This window comes from Mastomys coucha, chromosome X (genome assembly GCF_008632895.1).
Source record: "Mastomys coucha isolate ucsf_1 chromosome X, UCSF_Mcou_1, whole genome shotgun sequence".
NCBI lineage: Eukaryota > Metazoa > Chordata > Mammalia > Rodentia > Muridae > Mastomys > Mastomys coucha.
Window position 1 is genome coordinate 94600807 of NC_045030.1, and position 13893 is coordinate 94614699.

At 38.1% G+C, this 13893-nt stretch overlaps 1 protein-coding gene across 7 annotated transcripts in view; it reads right to left on the minus strand.

The window, feature by feature from the left end:
- Positions 1-1299: 1299 nt before the first annotated feature.
- Zfx (zinc finger protein X-linked) overlaps positions 1300-13893 on the minus strand; it is a 48683-nt gene continuing 36089 nt past the window's right edge. For 5 of the 7 annotated variants that reach the window (XM_031364923.1, XM_031364915.1, XM_031364929.1 and 2 more), the window contains 5 exons: positions 8929-9078; positions 8604-8747; positions 8098-8247; positions 7410-7550; positions 1300-6670 (listed from right to left, as the gene is read on the minus strand). In XM_031364923.1, the coding sequence (XP_031220783.1) occupies positions 5487-6670; positions 7410-7550; positions 8098-8247; positions 8604-8747; positions 8929-9078 (1769 nt within the window). In that variant the 3' untranslated portion in view covers positions 1300-5486. The remainder of the gene's footprint in view (positions 6671-7409; positions 7551-8097; positions 8248-8603; positions 8748-8928; positions 9079-13893) is intronic. The other 2 variants (XM_031364952.1, XM_031364960.1) reach the window with 1 other exon arrangement.

Sequence of the window (13893 nt, forward strand, 5' to 3'; positions counted from 1 at the left end):
TCTCTCCATCTTTCCATGTCTTAGTCAAGGTGGCTAGAGCATGCTGTTTCTACAGTAGGTGACAGTCAGCCAGTGTTTGTGACTCAGTGTGGAGGGTGGGTTCCATGCCTCCAAGTGGCTGGCTGCAGTTAGTGTTTCCACTGGGTTGATTTGGAGAGAACCCCCTTCTAAGCTCTGACAATCCCAATTCAGCATCACTACACTGAGTCAATGTTTGGATCTTTTCATTATTTTTCAGGATTTTTATGTACGTGTATGTGTGTGCGTGCATCTGTGTGAGTAAATGTCATGTATGTTTTAATTGCCCTTGGAGGCTAGAAACAGCTATCAGATCCCTGGGAGCCATTATAGCTGCTCTACATGGGGGACTAAACTTGGGTCATCTAGAAGTACCCCAAGTGTGCTTAACCACTGAGCCACATTCTCCAGCACCAACATGTGGTTTCTTGTGCATATTCCCAACACAATTAGAACTCAAGAAGGGAGGACAGATGTAACAAAACTTCCAAAACCTCAACACAGATCTCTACTATTTCCAAGAACCTCAGGTAAAAGAAGTGGGTTTTGCATTAAGTCGAACACAAACATGAAGTAATCAGAAATTGCCTTCTTCTAAAAGTGAATGCACACAAGCCTAGTTCACTACTGTGTAATCTTAGCCAAAGTTCAGAGATCTCTGTGGCAGTCCACGTGGCTCTAGGTCATGTAGAACTCATGCAAAGGGTCTTGGTACCAAGGTATCCTAGTGGCCTTACAGTATCAGGTCATCAGTGGCAAATCCTTGGTGTGCTCCAAAACCAGCAAGACAAATAAAATGGGAAGGGAAAACCAAGCAAAAGAAAATAATTCTTGATTTGCACCCTCAATTTTATCAAATATTTCCATCAGAGGTCAGAAAACATATTTTAAAACCCAAATAGGGCTGGGGAGAGGGCTGCCAGTAAAGTACTGCTGTGCATTCATGAAGCCGGGTGCCCAATCCCCAGCACCCATGCAAAAATCCCACAATGACACATGCCTGTAATCTCAGGATGCGGGAGGCAGAGTCAGGAGCATCCCTGGAGTTTGCTGGTCACTCGGTCTAGCCAAATAAAATTCAAGTAGTTACAGGTGCTGTACTTAAAGCAACAGTGGTTCCCTTGATGGTAAGAAGTGCTAAAGTGAAGGGGGCACAGCACACTGGGCTTGTAACAAGGTGGGGATTGGTTGTGTGATCCAAGTCTCATTTCTGTGTGCATGTGCGTGATGTGTGCTCGGGTGTCCACGTATGCCTTGTCTATAGCCAACACTCCACTAGGGTAACTTAAAACAAAATAGGAATTTATTTACAATAGCAAAGATGTCAAAAATAACAGGAACAATATATAACAAATCCAAGAATTATTTTATGAAAAAGGCAAACAATATATACATGAAACAAAAGATAAAAACAAAATCCATAGGGCAAACTTAACTTTGACCTCCTAAAAAAGTTGTAAAATGCAGCAAAATGTCCTTTTTAATATGAATTACTTTAGTAACTCTGGGCCAATTAAACACACACAAGAACACACAATTTTCAGTCCTTCTCTTTTACTTATCAAGTTTTCCTACGTTTGAGGAATGCAACATTGGGGGCTATGTAAGAGTAGGAGGTACAGGCTGTTCAGATGTGCACTGAAGGATGTACTTAGTGACTGACAAGACTAAAGACTTTTATGGAAAGGATAAAGCCAAAGTCTCTGGATTCTAATTTACTCTTACTGCACCATCTCTAGCTGCTTTTGGTGAGCTTCTTGACTACTACACAAAACATCACACTAAGTAATCTTTCGGTTCCTCAAGTGCTCTAGGATCACTTTCACTAAACTTGAGCATGCAGCAGAATCACCAGGGGAGCTTGCTGAAACACAGTCCTCAGGGGCTCATGCCTTGTACCAGTTCACTGGGGACTGGATTAGGAGGGCAGACTACCTTGCTGACAGACATTATTCTGACATGGATCCTCTTTAAGATGCTGACTGATCTTGCATTTCCTTACACAAATGTAACATTTTGCAGGAAATTAATACCGAGATCCCCGGCGACAATAGGGCAGCATATTTTAGCAGAATGGGTGAGATCAGGTTTTCTCAGACTCACGACTGACTGACATCCACCACATTCTCTTAAATATGTACCTCAAGTTTTAGTTATTTGTCACCTCATCTCTTAAACCAACACTGGTTTCTAGATTACAGAATCTTATTGTTAAAATCAAAAGTGCTGCACATCTCTCGGGATTCCTGACTTTTACCCAGCTTGCAATTTTCACTACTACAGTGACCATCCTCCAAGATTTGAGTCTACTAGAGGCTTCCAACCTGGGCAACTAAAAGGTAGGTCCTCAGACTAAATGTGTTGTGAATTGATAATAAAACAAATCTTAAGTGCTTTCAAAACCCACTTTATGGATGGGTAATTTATAACAGGGATCAGAGATGTTAATAAATCATTTACAAAGATAAAAGAAAAAATGAATTTCAAGGACATGCTCAAAGGACTCACCAATCACCTCTTAAGTTCTCAATGTTACTTGCAAATTCACAGGACTGAAATACCAGTATTTGCATCCAAGTCACAAAATTCAAAGCAATCAAGCATTTTGCATTCCACTGCTGCATAAAAGGAATTAAGAAATAGGGGGATGAAAATAATCCACTGCTTTTGATGTTTATTAGGTTTACAAAAACTGTACATTTTCTTTCTTAAGAAAAAGCTTTAACTTAGTACTGGTATCAAATAGACTGAACATTCGTTAACAGGAAAATATTCTGATTTTTATTTTTGCACGTTATTCTCAAGTACACAATTACAATAATGTCACACATCCCCTATATGATTTTCTTTTTATGTATTTTACTTTTTTTACAAAGTATACAGAGGGAGGGACATACAATATTTAATAGGATATTTCTACAGAACAATAACTTATATTATGTCCTTGTAAAAATCTGTACCTCTTTAAAACATTTAACTGAAACATCCTTTTTTAGCTTTGCTAATCAAAATTGTTTTAAGAATTAAAACTAGGTTGTAACTAATGTCAGTACATAACAGTGACTACTTCATTTTCTTTTTATACAGACACGTTTTATATTCACTTGACCAAACCCTTAAATACCTTTTAAAGGCTTCAATATTGTGCTTTAAAAAGAAAAGAACTGTGTGGTTCCATATTATGTAAAGAGAAATATAAAGTGTGTAAAGTGTGTATTGTGTTCCTTATCTTTCAGTTTATTTAAAAAAATATATGTTAAATAGTCCAATCACTTGTTCTGTACTGATTGTAGATGATTTTTAAGTTTCATAAATTCCAATGTCAGGTGTTTTACATTACTTCTGGGGAAAATAATGAAGTAGATTTTAAAAGTTCTCACAAAAAGAGACAGCTTTCAAGAATAACAGGGCAATAAAACAAATTATAGCTGTGATGTATTTTTTAAAGCACATTGCGGAGGCTACAATGGCAAAAGGATTCCCTATTGGATGGAAAGCCTAGGGAATCCATGCCTTGGCATTGACTGGCATTGAGGATGGAGTTCATACCAGCCTTAAGAATTTGATTTAGAACTAGACTAAATCAATCTAGCACTTCAGAGGTTTGCCAAACACCAAATACTCAAGACATCTAACCCCAAAAATATAACTTTTGAATACAAATCTTGATGACAAAGAGAAGGATGGAAGGTAAAAACTAACGGCACGAAAGGGATGGAGCACCATAATGAGGCATCAAGGCAGCTATCGAGTGGGAAGAAACTTCTAAGTCTCCCGTGATGTGCCAGACCCGTGTGCCAACAGCCAATTCCAGGGACTCTAGAAACTGTTTTCCAAAAAGACATCTTAACAAAAAATCTTAATATCCAACTTATTTTTACAAGTTTCATCAGCGATCAGACCTGTATGTTACAAATTGCCAGCTCTCAAAAACAAAACTGTGAAAGACTTGGTAAGGATCCAAGTGAGGCCTCAGACTGTTCACACACTTGGCCCACACCTCTATCGTGTAATCCAAGACAAGCGAGTGTTAAGTTTTTCAAGTTAACTAAGAACTAACAGAGCAGGCTCAATTGGCCAAGTCTAAGTCCTTCTTAGCACCCGTTCTCTGGTCCACAGAGCCATCACTCCCTTTTTGTCCCCCTCGCTTGGTCAGACAAGAGTTCCCTCTCCAGCTTATCAGAGAGAACTGGGGGATTCATGTCTGGATACCCATTAGCTTTTCAGAAAAATATAAAGGCATGGAGTTGAAACTGTATGAAAACATTGTATCTATAAACATCTTAACCTCTATTTTTCAATTATTTTTCAATTACCAAAGATATTTAAAAGAAAATACCTTTACTCTTTAAAAATACTAGTGTCCTTATTTTCCTTCTAATTCTTCACCTGAGTAGTCTCTCTGAAGAGCAAGACTTACAAAATGCTCTCTCTTGCATCCCTGGATCTTTCACGTTACTGTAAATTTAATACTTTTCATTATAGATTTTAAAGAACTACTACTGGGGGTTGTGTGTATAAGTATGTAAAATAAGCAATACACACAGATACATGTTACATATATATGTGTATATATAGATAGATATATATAATTCAGGGTACATTTACATATATAAAGTTGCAAAAGATCCTATGAGCCACAAGTTACCCCTAGGAGATTCCAAAATGCAGTCTTCAGTTAAATTTCATTTGGAGCACACAACCATTCCAAGACAAAGCAGCACAGAGGAAATCATCAAAATACAACAAGATCAAGCAAAAATTTCCAACAAGGTTTTCTAAAAGTTTACTACACTGACAAAAGATGTAAAGAGTCTAAAGAAAAAAAAAGTATATTTTCTCCACTAAAAAGGAAAAAAAATAAGAAAGAAAAGTAAACACAAACCCAGCCACTGTACTTTTACACAGCGATGCCAGGGACACAAAAGTTCGTATGAAAACTTTCATTGTCATACAGTCTACAATACTAAGCAAGACAAGTAAATGACTTCCATGTTACGAGCATGAGACCTCACCATACAAAATTTCCCATTCTATTAGATGTCTCTGACGGTTTAATTGTGAGAAATTTGTGAGACAAAAAGTCCACATGAATCCTTTCAGTTACCAATGCAGAGTTACCATGAGTTAACTGGTCTTACAAGAGTACCATCAAGGTAAGCAAGGTAAATATTTTAAAATAAATATAAAACTTCTAAGATAGAAAACTTCAGTATAGAATCAGGGATTACTTTAGTAAAAGCAACTAACTTGTTGCTGCTTTTTTCCCATGTAATAAACAAACTGAATAGAATTCAGAACACACTATTGAACAAAACGTAAAAACAGTCAACTAGAAGCAATAATCCTATTTGTACACAGCATAAATCAATATACAGTATTGTATGTGAACAAGACTGATTGGCTTTTAAATGAACTTTCTGTTTCAAGGCCAGTTTCTCTATAAACACCTGTGAAGAGTACTACTGTTAGGGCAGGCCAACTTCTTTATGATGTCGCATTATGTGCTGGTTCTTTTCCGAGGGTCTTCGGAATCCTTTCTTGCAGTACTCACAGCGGTGAGGATAGTCTTTCGTATGAATGGAGATAACGTGCCGCTTAAAGCCTGAGGCATCTGTAGTGCTATATTCACAGTACTCACACTGATACACTTTCCGGCCACTGTGGGTCTTCATATGCTTTTTAAGCTCACTTTGTTGCCGAAATCCCTTTCTACATCTCTTACACCTAAATGGAAGGTCCTTTGTATGAACCGAGAGAATATGGCGACTTAGTACAAACGGATCTGCAATCTTAAAGTCACAATGTCTACACTGGTGCATTTTTTTACCCTTGTGGGCAGCCACATGTTTCTTGAGTTCTGAAGGCCTGTGAAAGCCTTTATCGCACATGTCACACTTATGAGGATAGTCCTTTGTATGAACTGAAATTATGTGTCGCTTCAAATCACTCGAGTTTGAACTCTTGTGGTCACAATGCAAACACTGGTGAGTTTTGCTCTCTTGATGGATAAGAGCATGTTGTTGCACCTCTTTGGTATCTGAGAAAGTCAGAAGACAGATGTCACACTTGAATGGCATCTCTTTACTATGCTTAGTTTTTACATGTGTTTTCAAGTTAGAAGAATCTGCGGACCTGTATTCGCAGTACTGGCATTCATAGGGCTTTTCTCCAGTATGGATTCGCATGTGCTTTTTGAGCTCTGACGGATGACGGAAACCTTTGCCACACTCTACACAAATGTGAGGAAAATTCTTGCTGTGGACTGCCAAAAGATGGCGATTCAATAGGCCTTGTTCAGCTGTTTCATATTCACAGAACTTACACTTGTGCATTTTGTTGGCTCCTTTTTCCTTATGCACCATTTTATGAGTAAACAAAGCCCCAGCATGAGAGAAATGCTTTCCACACTCGTCGCATTCTATGGCTTTCTCTGCCTTGCTGGTTAGCTTGTGGCTCTCCAGGTGATTGTGTAAACTTATCTTCTTGTTGGTAGTGTAATCACAGTCAGTACAGCGGTACTTTTTCTTGGCAAGGTGTTCAGGATGGTTTTTCATGTGCCTTTTCAAGAAACCTCTCGATTTAAACTTCTTGCCACAAATCATGCAAGGGTAGACAGTCAGAGGATGTCCATCTGGGCCAATAATTATTGCTAAGAAAGGAAAGGAGCATAAGTGATCAAAACATGCCGGTTTAGTTTCTTCAAAAGTCTGAATGTGTGCTCTGAACACTACCATCAAGGGCTCCTCATCTGCCTACATGCTACACATTCTTTTCTCATTTTCAATCTAAGATATACAAAACAACCTGAACTACATTAAACTAGCCTTTTCCATTTTAACAAAATCAATAAACAAATATGTAATTTCTATTGAAAAGTGAGTAAGCCTCATCAATTTAGAAACCTGTGGGAATTATTCATAAAAAAAAACTTTGTTAGAACTCCTGCTTTATTAAAGAACATTGGTATAATAAAGCTTAATATACCAATAAAGTCTTAATATGCAAATTGGTATATAACAAATAAGCTACGTCATACAAACTCAAGTACTTATTGTGTTGCTCTGTCAATCATGCCCATTCTAGGTTGAAATAATCACTTTAAGATTTTTTTCGAAAATGAACAACTGCCAACATGGAAGAAAGGATTCCCTTTCATTTTCACATAATTCAAGTTTTAAACATTTTTCATCCTTCGCTGATCCATTTCCCATTCCTTGTTAATCAATAAAAATCATTCATGAATATCACTGAATTCTGAAATTCAATACACAAAAGCTACACATAGTCTAGCCACTAAAATGCCATCACAATACCCCTGTGGATGCACACTAGCATTTCCTGAGAGCTTGTGGAGCACGCTGTACTGTGGAACTCGCGCGCGCCCTCACCTGTTTGGTACTGCCTGGAATCAGGTCTTCTCCTTTTCTTTGGTTTTTGTTTAGCCAGTCTGCCGAGGCCAGCAGACTCATCTATGTGCAAGAGGGCACTTGCAGTGCCATTCCGGTTTTCAATTCCATCAGAATTATTACCTAACAATGTGTATTAAAAAAACAAAATCATACAGTATTATAAATTATAAAGAATTAGGAATTCTTTATTAACTACAACAATGAAAAGCCATGATACTCATGAATGACAGATATACCCCACTCTAGAGTTTTATGAGCACACTCATTATAGTAAGACCACTGGAAATGCCTGGCTTCCAAAACTAAATCATGCATCAGAATTTTCCCTCATGGGTCCCATGCTATCTCCCGAGATTTTAAAGCCACAGACCTGATAACAGTTCAGCTGAAACGTTCCAGCTTCAAAGTATACACATACACTATATTTCTTTCTATATAATGTAATGTATACAATATATTTCATACAGTATATTTCCTTCTATATAATGTAAACAGGAGGAAATGCCTGTTTAAAGTCAGGACAAAAAGTAGGGTTTATAATCCTCCTCTGCTTTTGTTTAAATCAAATAATCCTTATACAGTACTAACATTTCAGATTTCTAAACTTAAAACCACAAAAACTGCTTTTCAATCACAAATTCATGCCCAAAGTGTGGCTCTGACTTACCGTAAGCAGCTGCCCATGCAATCGGCATAAAGGTTTTCATTTCGTTGTCCTCCACTTGCTGTTCATGCACTGCGGCTGCGGCTGCAGCTGCAGCATCCTCCTCTCCAACAATCACTTCCATATAAACTTCATCAGCAATCTCAGCAACATCTAAGTAGAAAATTAGATGAACTTCTCTCACCAGGTTCTCAGAGCTCATAGGAAAGATACTTTCATTTAAATTTAGATAATATGCAAATGGGAGAAGCTAATAAACATTACCTAGAATACAGCTTTTGTAAAATAAACACTTGCTGAATGACTCTTTTCTTGATTTTCACCATAATTTAGTTTTAAAAGTAGCAAACATTCTAAACATACACGAGTAAATATGATTCCCTGAGAACATGGCAGCATAATAATTTCTAAAATGATGCCACTTATTTCCTTCAAATACTGACCATTAAAAAGGGACCGAGAAAACCCTTAGGAACACATTTTCTCCCACAGAAAGACCATCTACTTACTCAATTCTTCTTCTTCTTGCTGAGAGTCGTTAACAGCCATATAAACCATCTTTTCCCTGGGAACTCGAATACTATTGTTTGGATCCAGTAGTTCAACTCCATGCTCATTCTCAGGCTCACTTTCGACGATGTCCACAGTTCCACCTATCAAGGAAAACAGCAACTCTAAGAATCGATTTTAAAATTTCATTTCAACTTCTTCCTTTTTCAAACATATTTCTCTGATACTATGCTAAACTTATTTATCTTTAGAAAAGACTTCACATCTTCTCAGTCTAAATAACCCAAAAATAATTAGACTGAAGCACTGCTCAGCACTGCTCACCTAAGTCATCTTCTCCAGGATCAGCTTTAAAAATGTACACCTTGATGACTTCAGGGCAAGTGCCATCCACTTTACAAGGATCAATTTCTGTTTCGTTGTCCATAGTCAGTCCAGATGAACCATCATGTTCTATTTTACCAGCATCATCCACTAAGCAAGCAGAAAATACATCTCAAGTAATAATAGAAAATGCTTAAACAGAAAGTTACTGTTTGAGTTCTGCTAACAAACATTCTCTTTCACTTGAGTCACATAAAATTGGATGATTTTAATCTAGACAAGAAGACGGTTCAATAAATACCCTTTTAAAGACTTTTAAAACTGAGATCAGATATTAAAAAAAGTATTACTCACAGACAAAAAAAATGCCTGGTAGCCTAGAAACTGCAAGTAAAAGGATGTATTTAGCCTTTGCTAAACACAAGTAAAAGCACTCCTACATTTAAAATAATCTCTTAATATTTAAGGTAAAGACCTTTAAATAATGTTCTAGTAGTAAAATGAAAAAGCATGGTCTTCATATGAATATTTCATAAACTCTACTTCATGGTTACTATTCTTAAATATTATTTGATGTGATCTATTTTCATTAGAATAATATGTTTAAAAATAAAGCAAGCATGACTGCCAGAAAAGATGAAGAATGGAAATCTAACTCAATCTGCTTAAAACTTATATAATGCTGGACTCAATGGCATATCTCTATGAGTTTCAAGGCCAACTTGGTCTACATAGGGAAACCTTGTCCCCACCCCCCAAAAACCCCAAACCCTAAACAAACAAATAAGGTAAAACCTTATAGCACATATCTTATGCAAATAACACATATACACAACTTTAACTTGTGACTATAAGTCAAGGTCCATGGTAGTAAATACTGCAATATATAAATTCAAACACACTCTGAATATGCCCATCTGTCCTCTTGAAAGACAAAAAAGAGAAGCCATAAGAAAAAGAGAAGTGAGAAACAAAGGAAAGAAGGTAAAAGATAGGAAAGTGTTAAACAGAAAACTATACTTTTAAAAGCTTGATAGAAGTCACCAAAGTAATCGGTGTTGTGTATGATTTGGAAAATAAAACACAAGAAAAATGATGTCAATCAAACCACTCTAGATCTGAAAAAAGACCAAAGATGTAATTGCCATTATAAGTAACCTTATATCACACATTATTTAGAGGCATCTCTGGCAACACAGAAAGTGTGGCAAAGGTTAATAAAAACTCAGCACCACAGGGCAGTGGTGGCGCACGCCTTTAATCCCAGCACTTGGGAGGTGGAGGCAGAGGCAGGTGGATTTCTGAGTTCGAGACCAGCCTGGTCTACAAAGTGAGCTCCAGGACAGCCAGGGCTACACAGAGAAACCCTGTCTGGAAAAACAAAAAAACAAAAACAAAAACAAAAAACAAAAAACAAACAAACAAAACAAAACAAAAAGAAAAAACCCTCAGCACCTAGGACAGCTTATCATAAAAAGTTAGACTTGTCCATTTTAAGTCTATTAAAGAGACATGACCTGGATGTGGTGGCATAAGCCTTTAATCCCAGTACTTGGGAGAGAGACAAACAGATCTCGGTGAGTTTGAGGCCAACATGATCCAGAGCAAGTTCCAAGATGGGCGGGATGCGGAGGGAGAAAGGGAGAAGGGAGGGAGGGAGGGGGGAAAGAAACAGAAGGAACCATAAAACTTCTTTCTGCTCTAAGCTCAACTAGCCCTACTGGCTCAGCTTGTCCCTAGTGAAGGGAAACAGGTCCAAATCCAAGGTCTAGAAAGAGACCTTAAGGGCATCAACAAGCCTTTCCTTTTCTCTAGATCTCTTCCTGGTGTTCTCCTACCTATATCTGTTCTCTTTCTGACTGAACATTTATGTTTTACTCAATTCATCAAATGGTGAATTGTAACTGTACATCATGAGGTATCGGAGTAGGTCTGCACTCCAGTGGGAGAGCAGACAAGTAGTCAGATAACTATCTTAACTGGAACAATAATAAATGTAACTACTGTTTACTGCCTAAGTACTACTTACAACAACCTTGTGAAGCAGAGTACAGTACTGTTGACATCTTCAGAGCAAATACAAGTCTAGAAAGGATGACTATTTGTAGTTATACCAAATTTAAATCTCAAACCACGAGTCACGGTCTGTGCACGTTAACTTTTAGTCTCTAGAGTTTGAGATGGATATTGGCAAAAGCAATTACCTTATATCAAAAACTAGTGAATGGTCTAACTACCTGAAGATTTGTTTTCACCAGAAATGAGATGTACATATTTACTCTAGGCAGTGAGTACTGCGAGCAGGGCTAGACGGTGGTGGTTCTGATCACCTGTAACATTTGAAATTCTGGATCATCTCCTTTTTGTTGTTTACAACAAATATTAATTAAAGCAAAAGACACAACTCATGGTTGTGGTGTCAAAAAGTCTTGTCATGTTCTCCATCAGGTTCAAAACCTGTACTTACCCAAAGCAAAATTCTTATAGAGACACAGTCACATACAAAAAAACAGCAAAAAAATTTCCAAAAAGGCAAGAATATACCGACAATTTGTCAATCTGATTTCTAACTTACCTAGAAGACAGACCAATTTTTTTTTAAATCTTTAAAAATTGATCAATTGTTTAACAAAACAAAAAGGCCAGGCATATCGGCACATGCATTTACTTTACTCCCAGCACTCAGGAATCAGAGGCACGCAGACCTCTAAGTTTGAGGCCAGCCTGGTGTACAAAGCTAGATCCAGGACACCCAAGGCTACACAAAGAAAATCTATCTTGAAAAAAAAAATCAGCCAGGCAATAGTGGCACATACATGCCTTTAATCCCAGCACTCTGGAGGCAGAGGCAGGCAGATTTTTGAGTTTGAGGCCAGCCTGGTCTACAGAGTAAGTTCCAAGACAACCAGGGATATACAGAGAAACCCTGTCTCGAAATAAAAAAATAAAAAAAAAAAAATCAAAGACAGCCAGAGTTATATGTGAGACCCTGTCTCAAAAATGACTAAAATACATGTTTACGTGCATCTTTTTTTTTATTTCATGTATTCACCGTTGCTTTCTTCAGACACACCAGAAGAAGGCATCAGACCCCATTGCAGATGGTTGTGAGCTATCATGCGGTTGCTGGGAATTGAACTCAGGACCTCTGGAAAAGCAGCCAGTGCTCTTAACCACTGAGCCATCTCTCCAGCCCGTTTATGTGTATCTTATTTGTTGATAAATTATTTGCTTTTTCTTGTGTCACTTAAAGTAACTGAAAATGAAGGTGCCTTGTGGAGAAAAGGCAAACACCTATTAACTCACATTATAGGAGGAAACAGACGCTAAGCTCTCTGATGCAATCATTAATAAGACGTTCATATAGAACACAAAAGAGGATCAGCATCCAAAATGATAGTTCTTCGTTGTACACTAAGAGGTACTATGTAGACAAAGATATCTCACTCAGACTGAGGTAAAGGACAGGTAAAGGTCAGAACTATGAACACTGGTACAGAGACAAGAAACGGTATGGAAGGAGCGAGGGCAAAGTGTGTCACAAGGCATAGTGGGGAATACAGCCAACTGTTAAACTGAAGTCAGATCACAAAGGGCCTCCTGCACATGGCAGAGAGGCTCAGACTTGATCCTGGAAAGCTGGAAGTTTTTCAATCAGATCAGATATTAAAATCTCTTGAGAAACTTAGGGCAGGGGTGAGTCTCTAGCCAAGCAATTCTACATAACATAATACAAATGTAGGGATGTAGGGCCTAGAAAGGGGAGAAAAGGGGATTGATTTAGAGGTACCCTAAAGCTCTAACCCTGACCAGAGGTGTGAGAGCATCTGCTATAAGTGATCAGACATCTTTAAACAATAATGAGATCAGAGGCCTATTACTATAACTATTGCTATTACTCCAACCTTGAAAACATGGATGGGCTGAACTCAATTAAGACACAAAGCAGGGAGAACACATAATACTCTGCTATAGCAGATGACAGGCACCAAGGCCTTCAATAAAAACAACAGATAGTAGGAGTAAGGAAGAGGGCTAGGTTGGACACCTACTTGGGAAGAGCAGGACTTGGGGATCTGGCTAGTTTGCTACTTCGAGAAGAATATGAGAAAGGAACCAAGTCAGGAGGTTGATTATGAGTGGGTGAGAATAGAACAGAAAAGAAGAAAAGGAAGGATCTCTTTTTATTTATTTGTTTAAGGCAGGTTCTTACTCTGTAGTCCAGCCAGTTATGAAGTCTCGATGTGGTTCAAACTGGCCTTGAATTTGAGGCATCCCTCCTGTCCCACCCTCAAAAGTACTGGCATTAAAAGTCCTGTGCTAGGCTATCAAGATGGCTCAGCACATAAAAGTGCTTGCCACCAGGCCTAATTTTGATCCCTGGAAGGAGAGAACCAACTCCTGCAAGTTGTCCTCATACTGTGGTATACATACATGCACCTAGACACAAACACAGAGAAATAGAATTTCAAAAGAAAAATCAGTAAAAGCATATGCCAACATGCTCAGCAGTGAATAGTGTAATTATTCTTGTAGAGTGGTGGTGGACACCTTTAATCTCAGCACTTGGGAGGCTAAGGCAAGTGGGTCTCTTTGAGTCTAAGGCCAGCCTGGTCTACAGAGTGGTCAAGAGGACAGCGAGGGGCTACAGGAGAAACTCTTGTCTCAAAACAAAACAAAACAAGCAAAAAAAGATAATTTTAAATATTCTTATAATCTAGGTAACTGAACCAATGGTCATTTTCAAATTTCAAACAGTGGGGTAGCCAGAGAAATCTCATCAATCTATGTAGAGGAGTCCAGAATACAGGGGTATCATCATTGGGGCACTTATTTTTAAACAGTTCAAGATTGATGAAGTAAGTCAAGTTTCACAAACCTATATAGTAAGGAAGGCACTCAGAAAGCTAAAGCTACATAATGCAAAACTGTCTCAAAAAGCAAAAGCAGCCGGGCGGTGGTGGC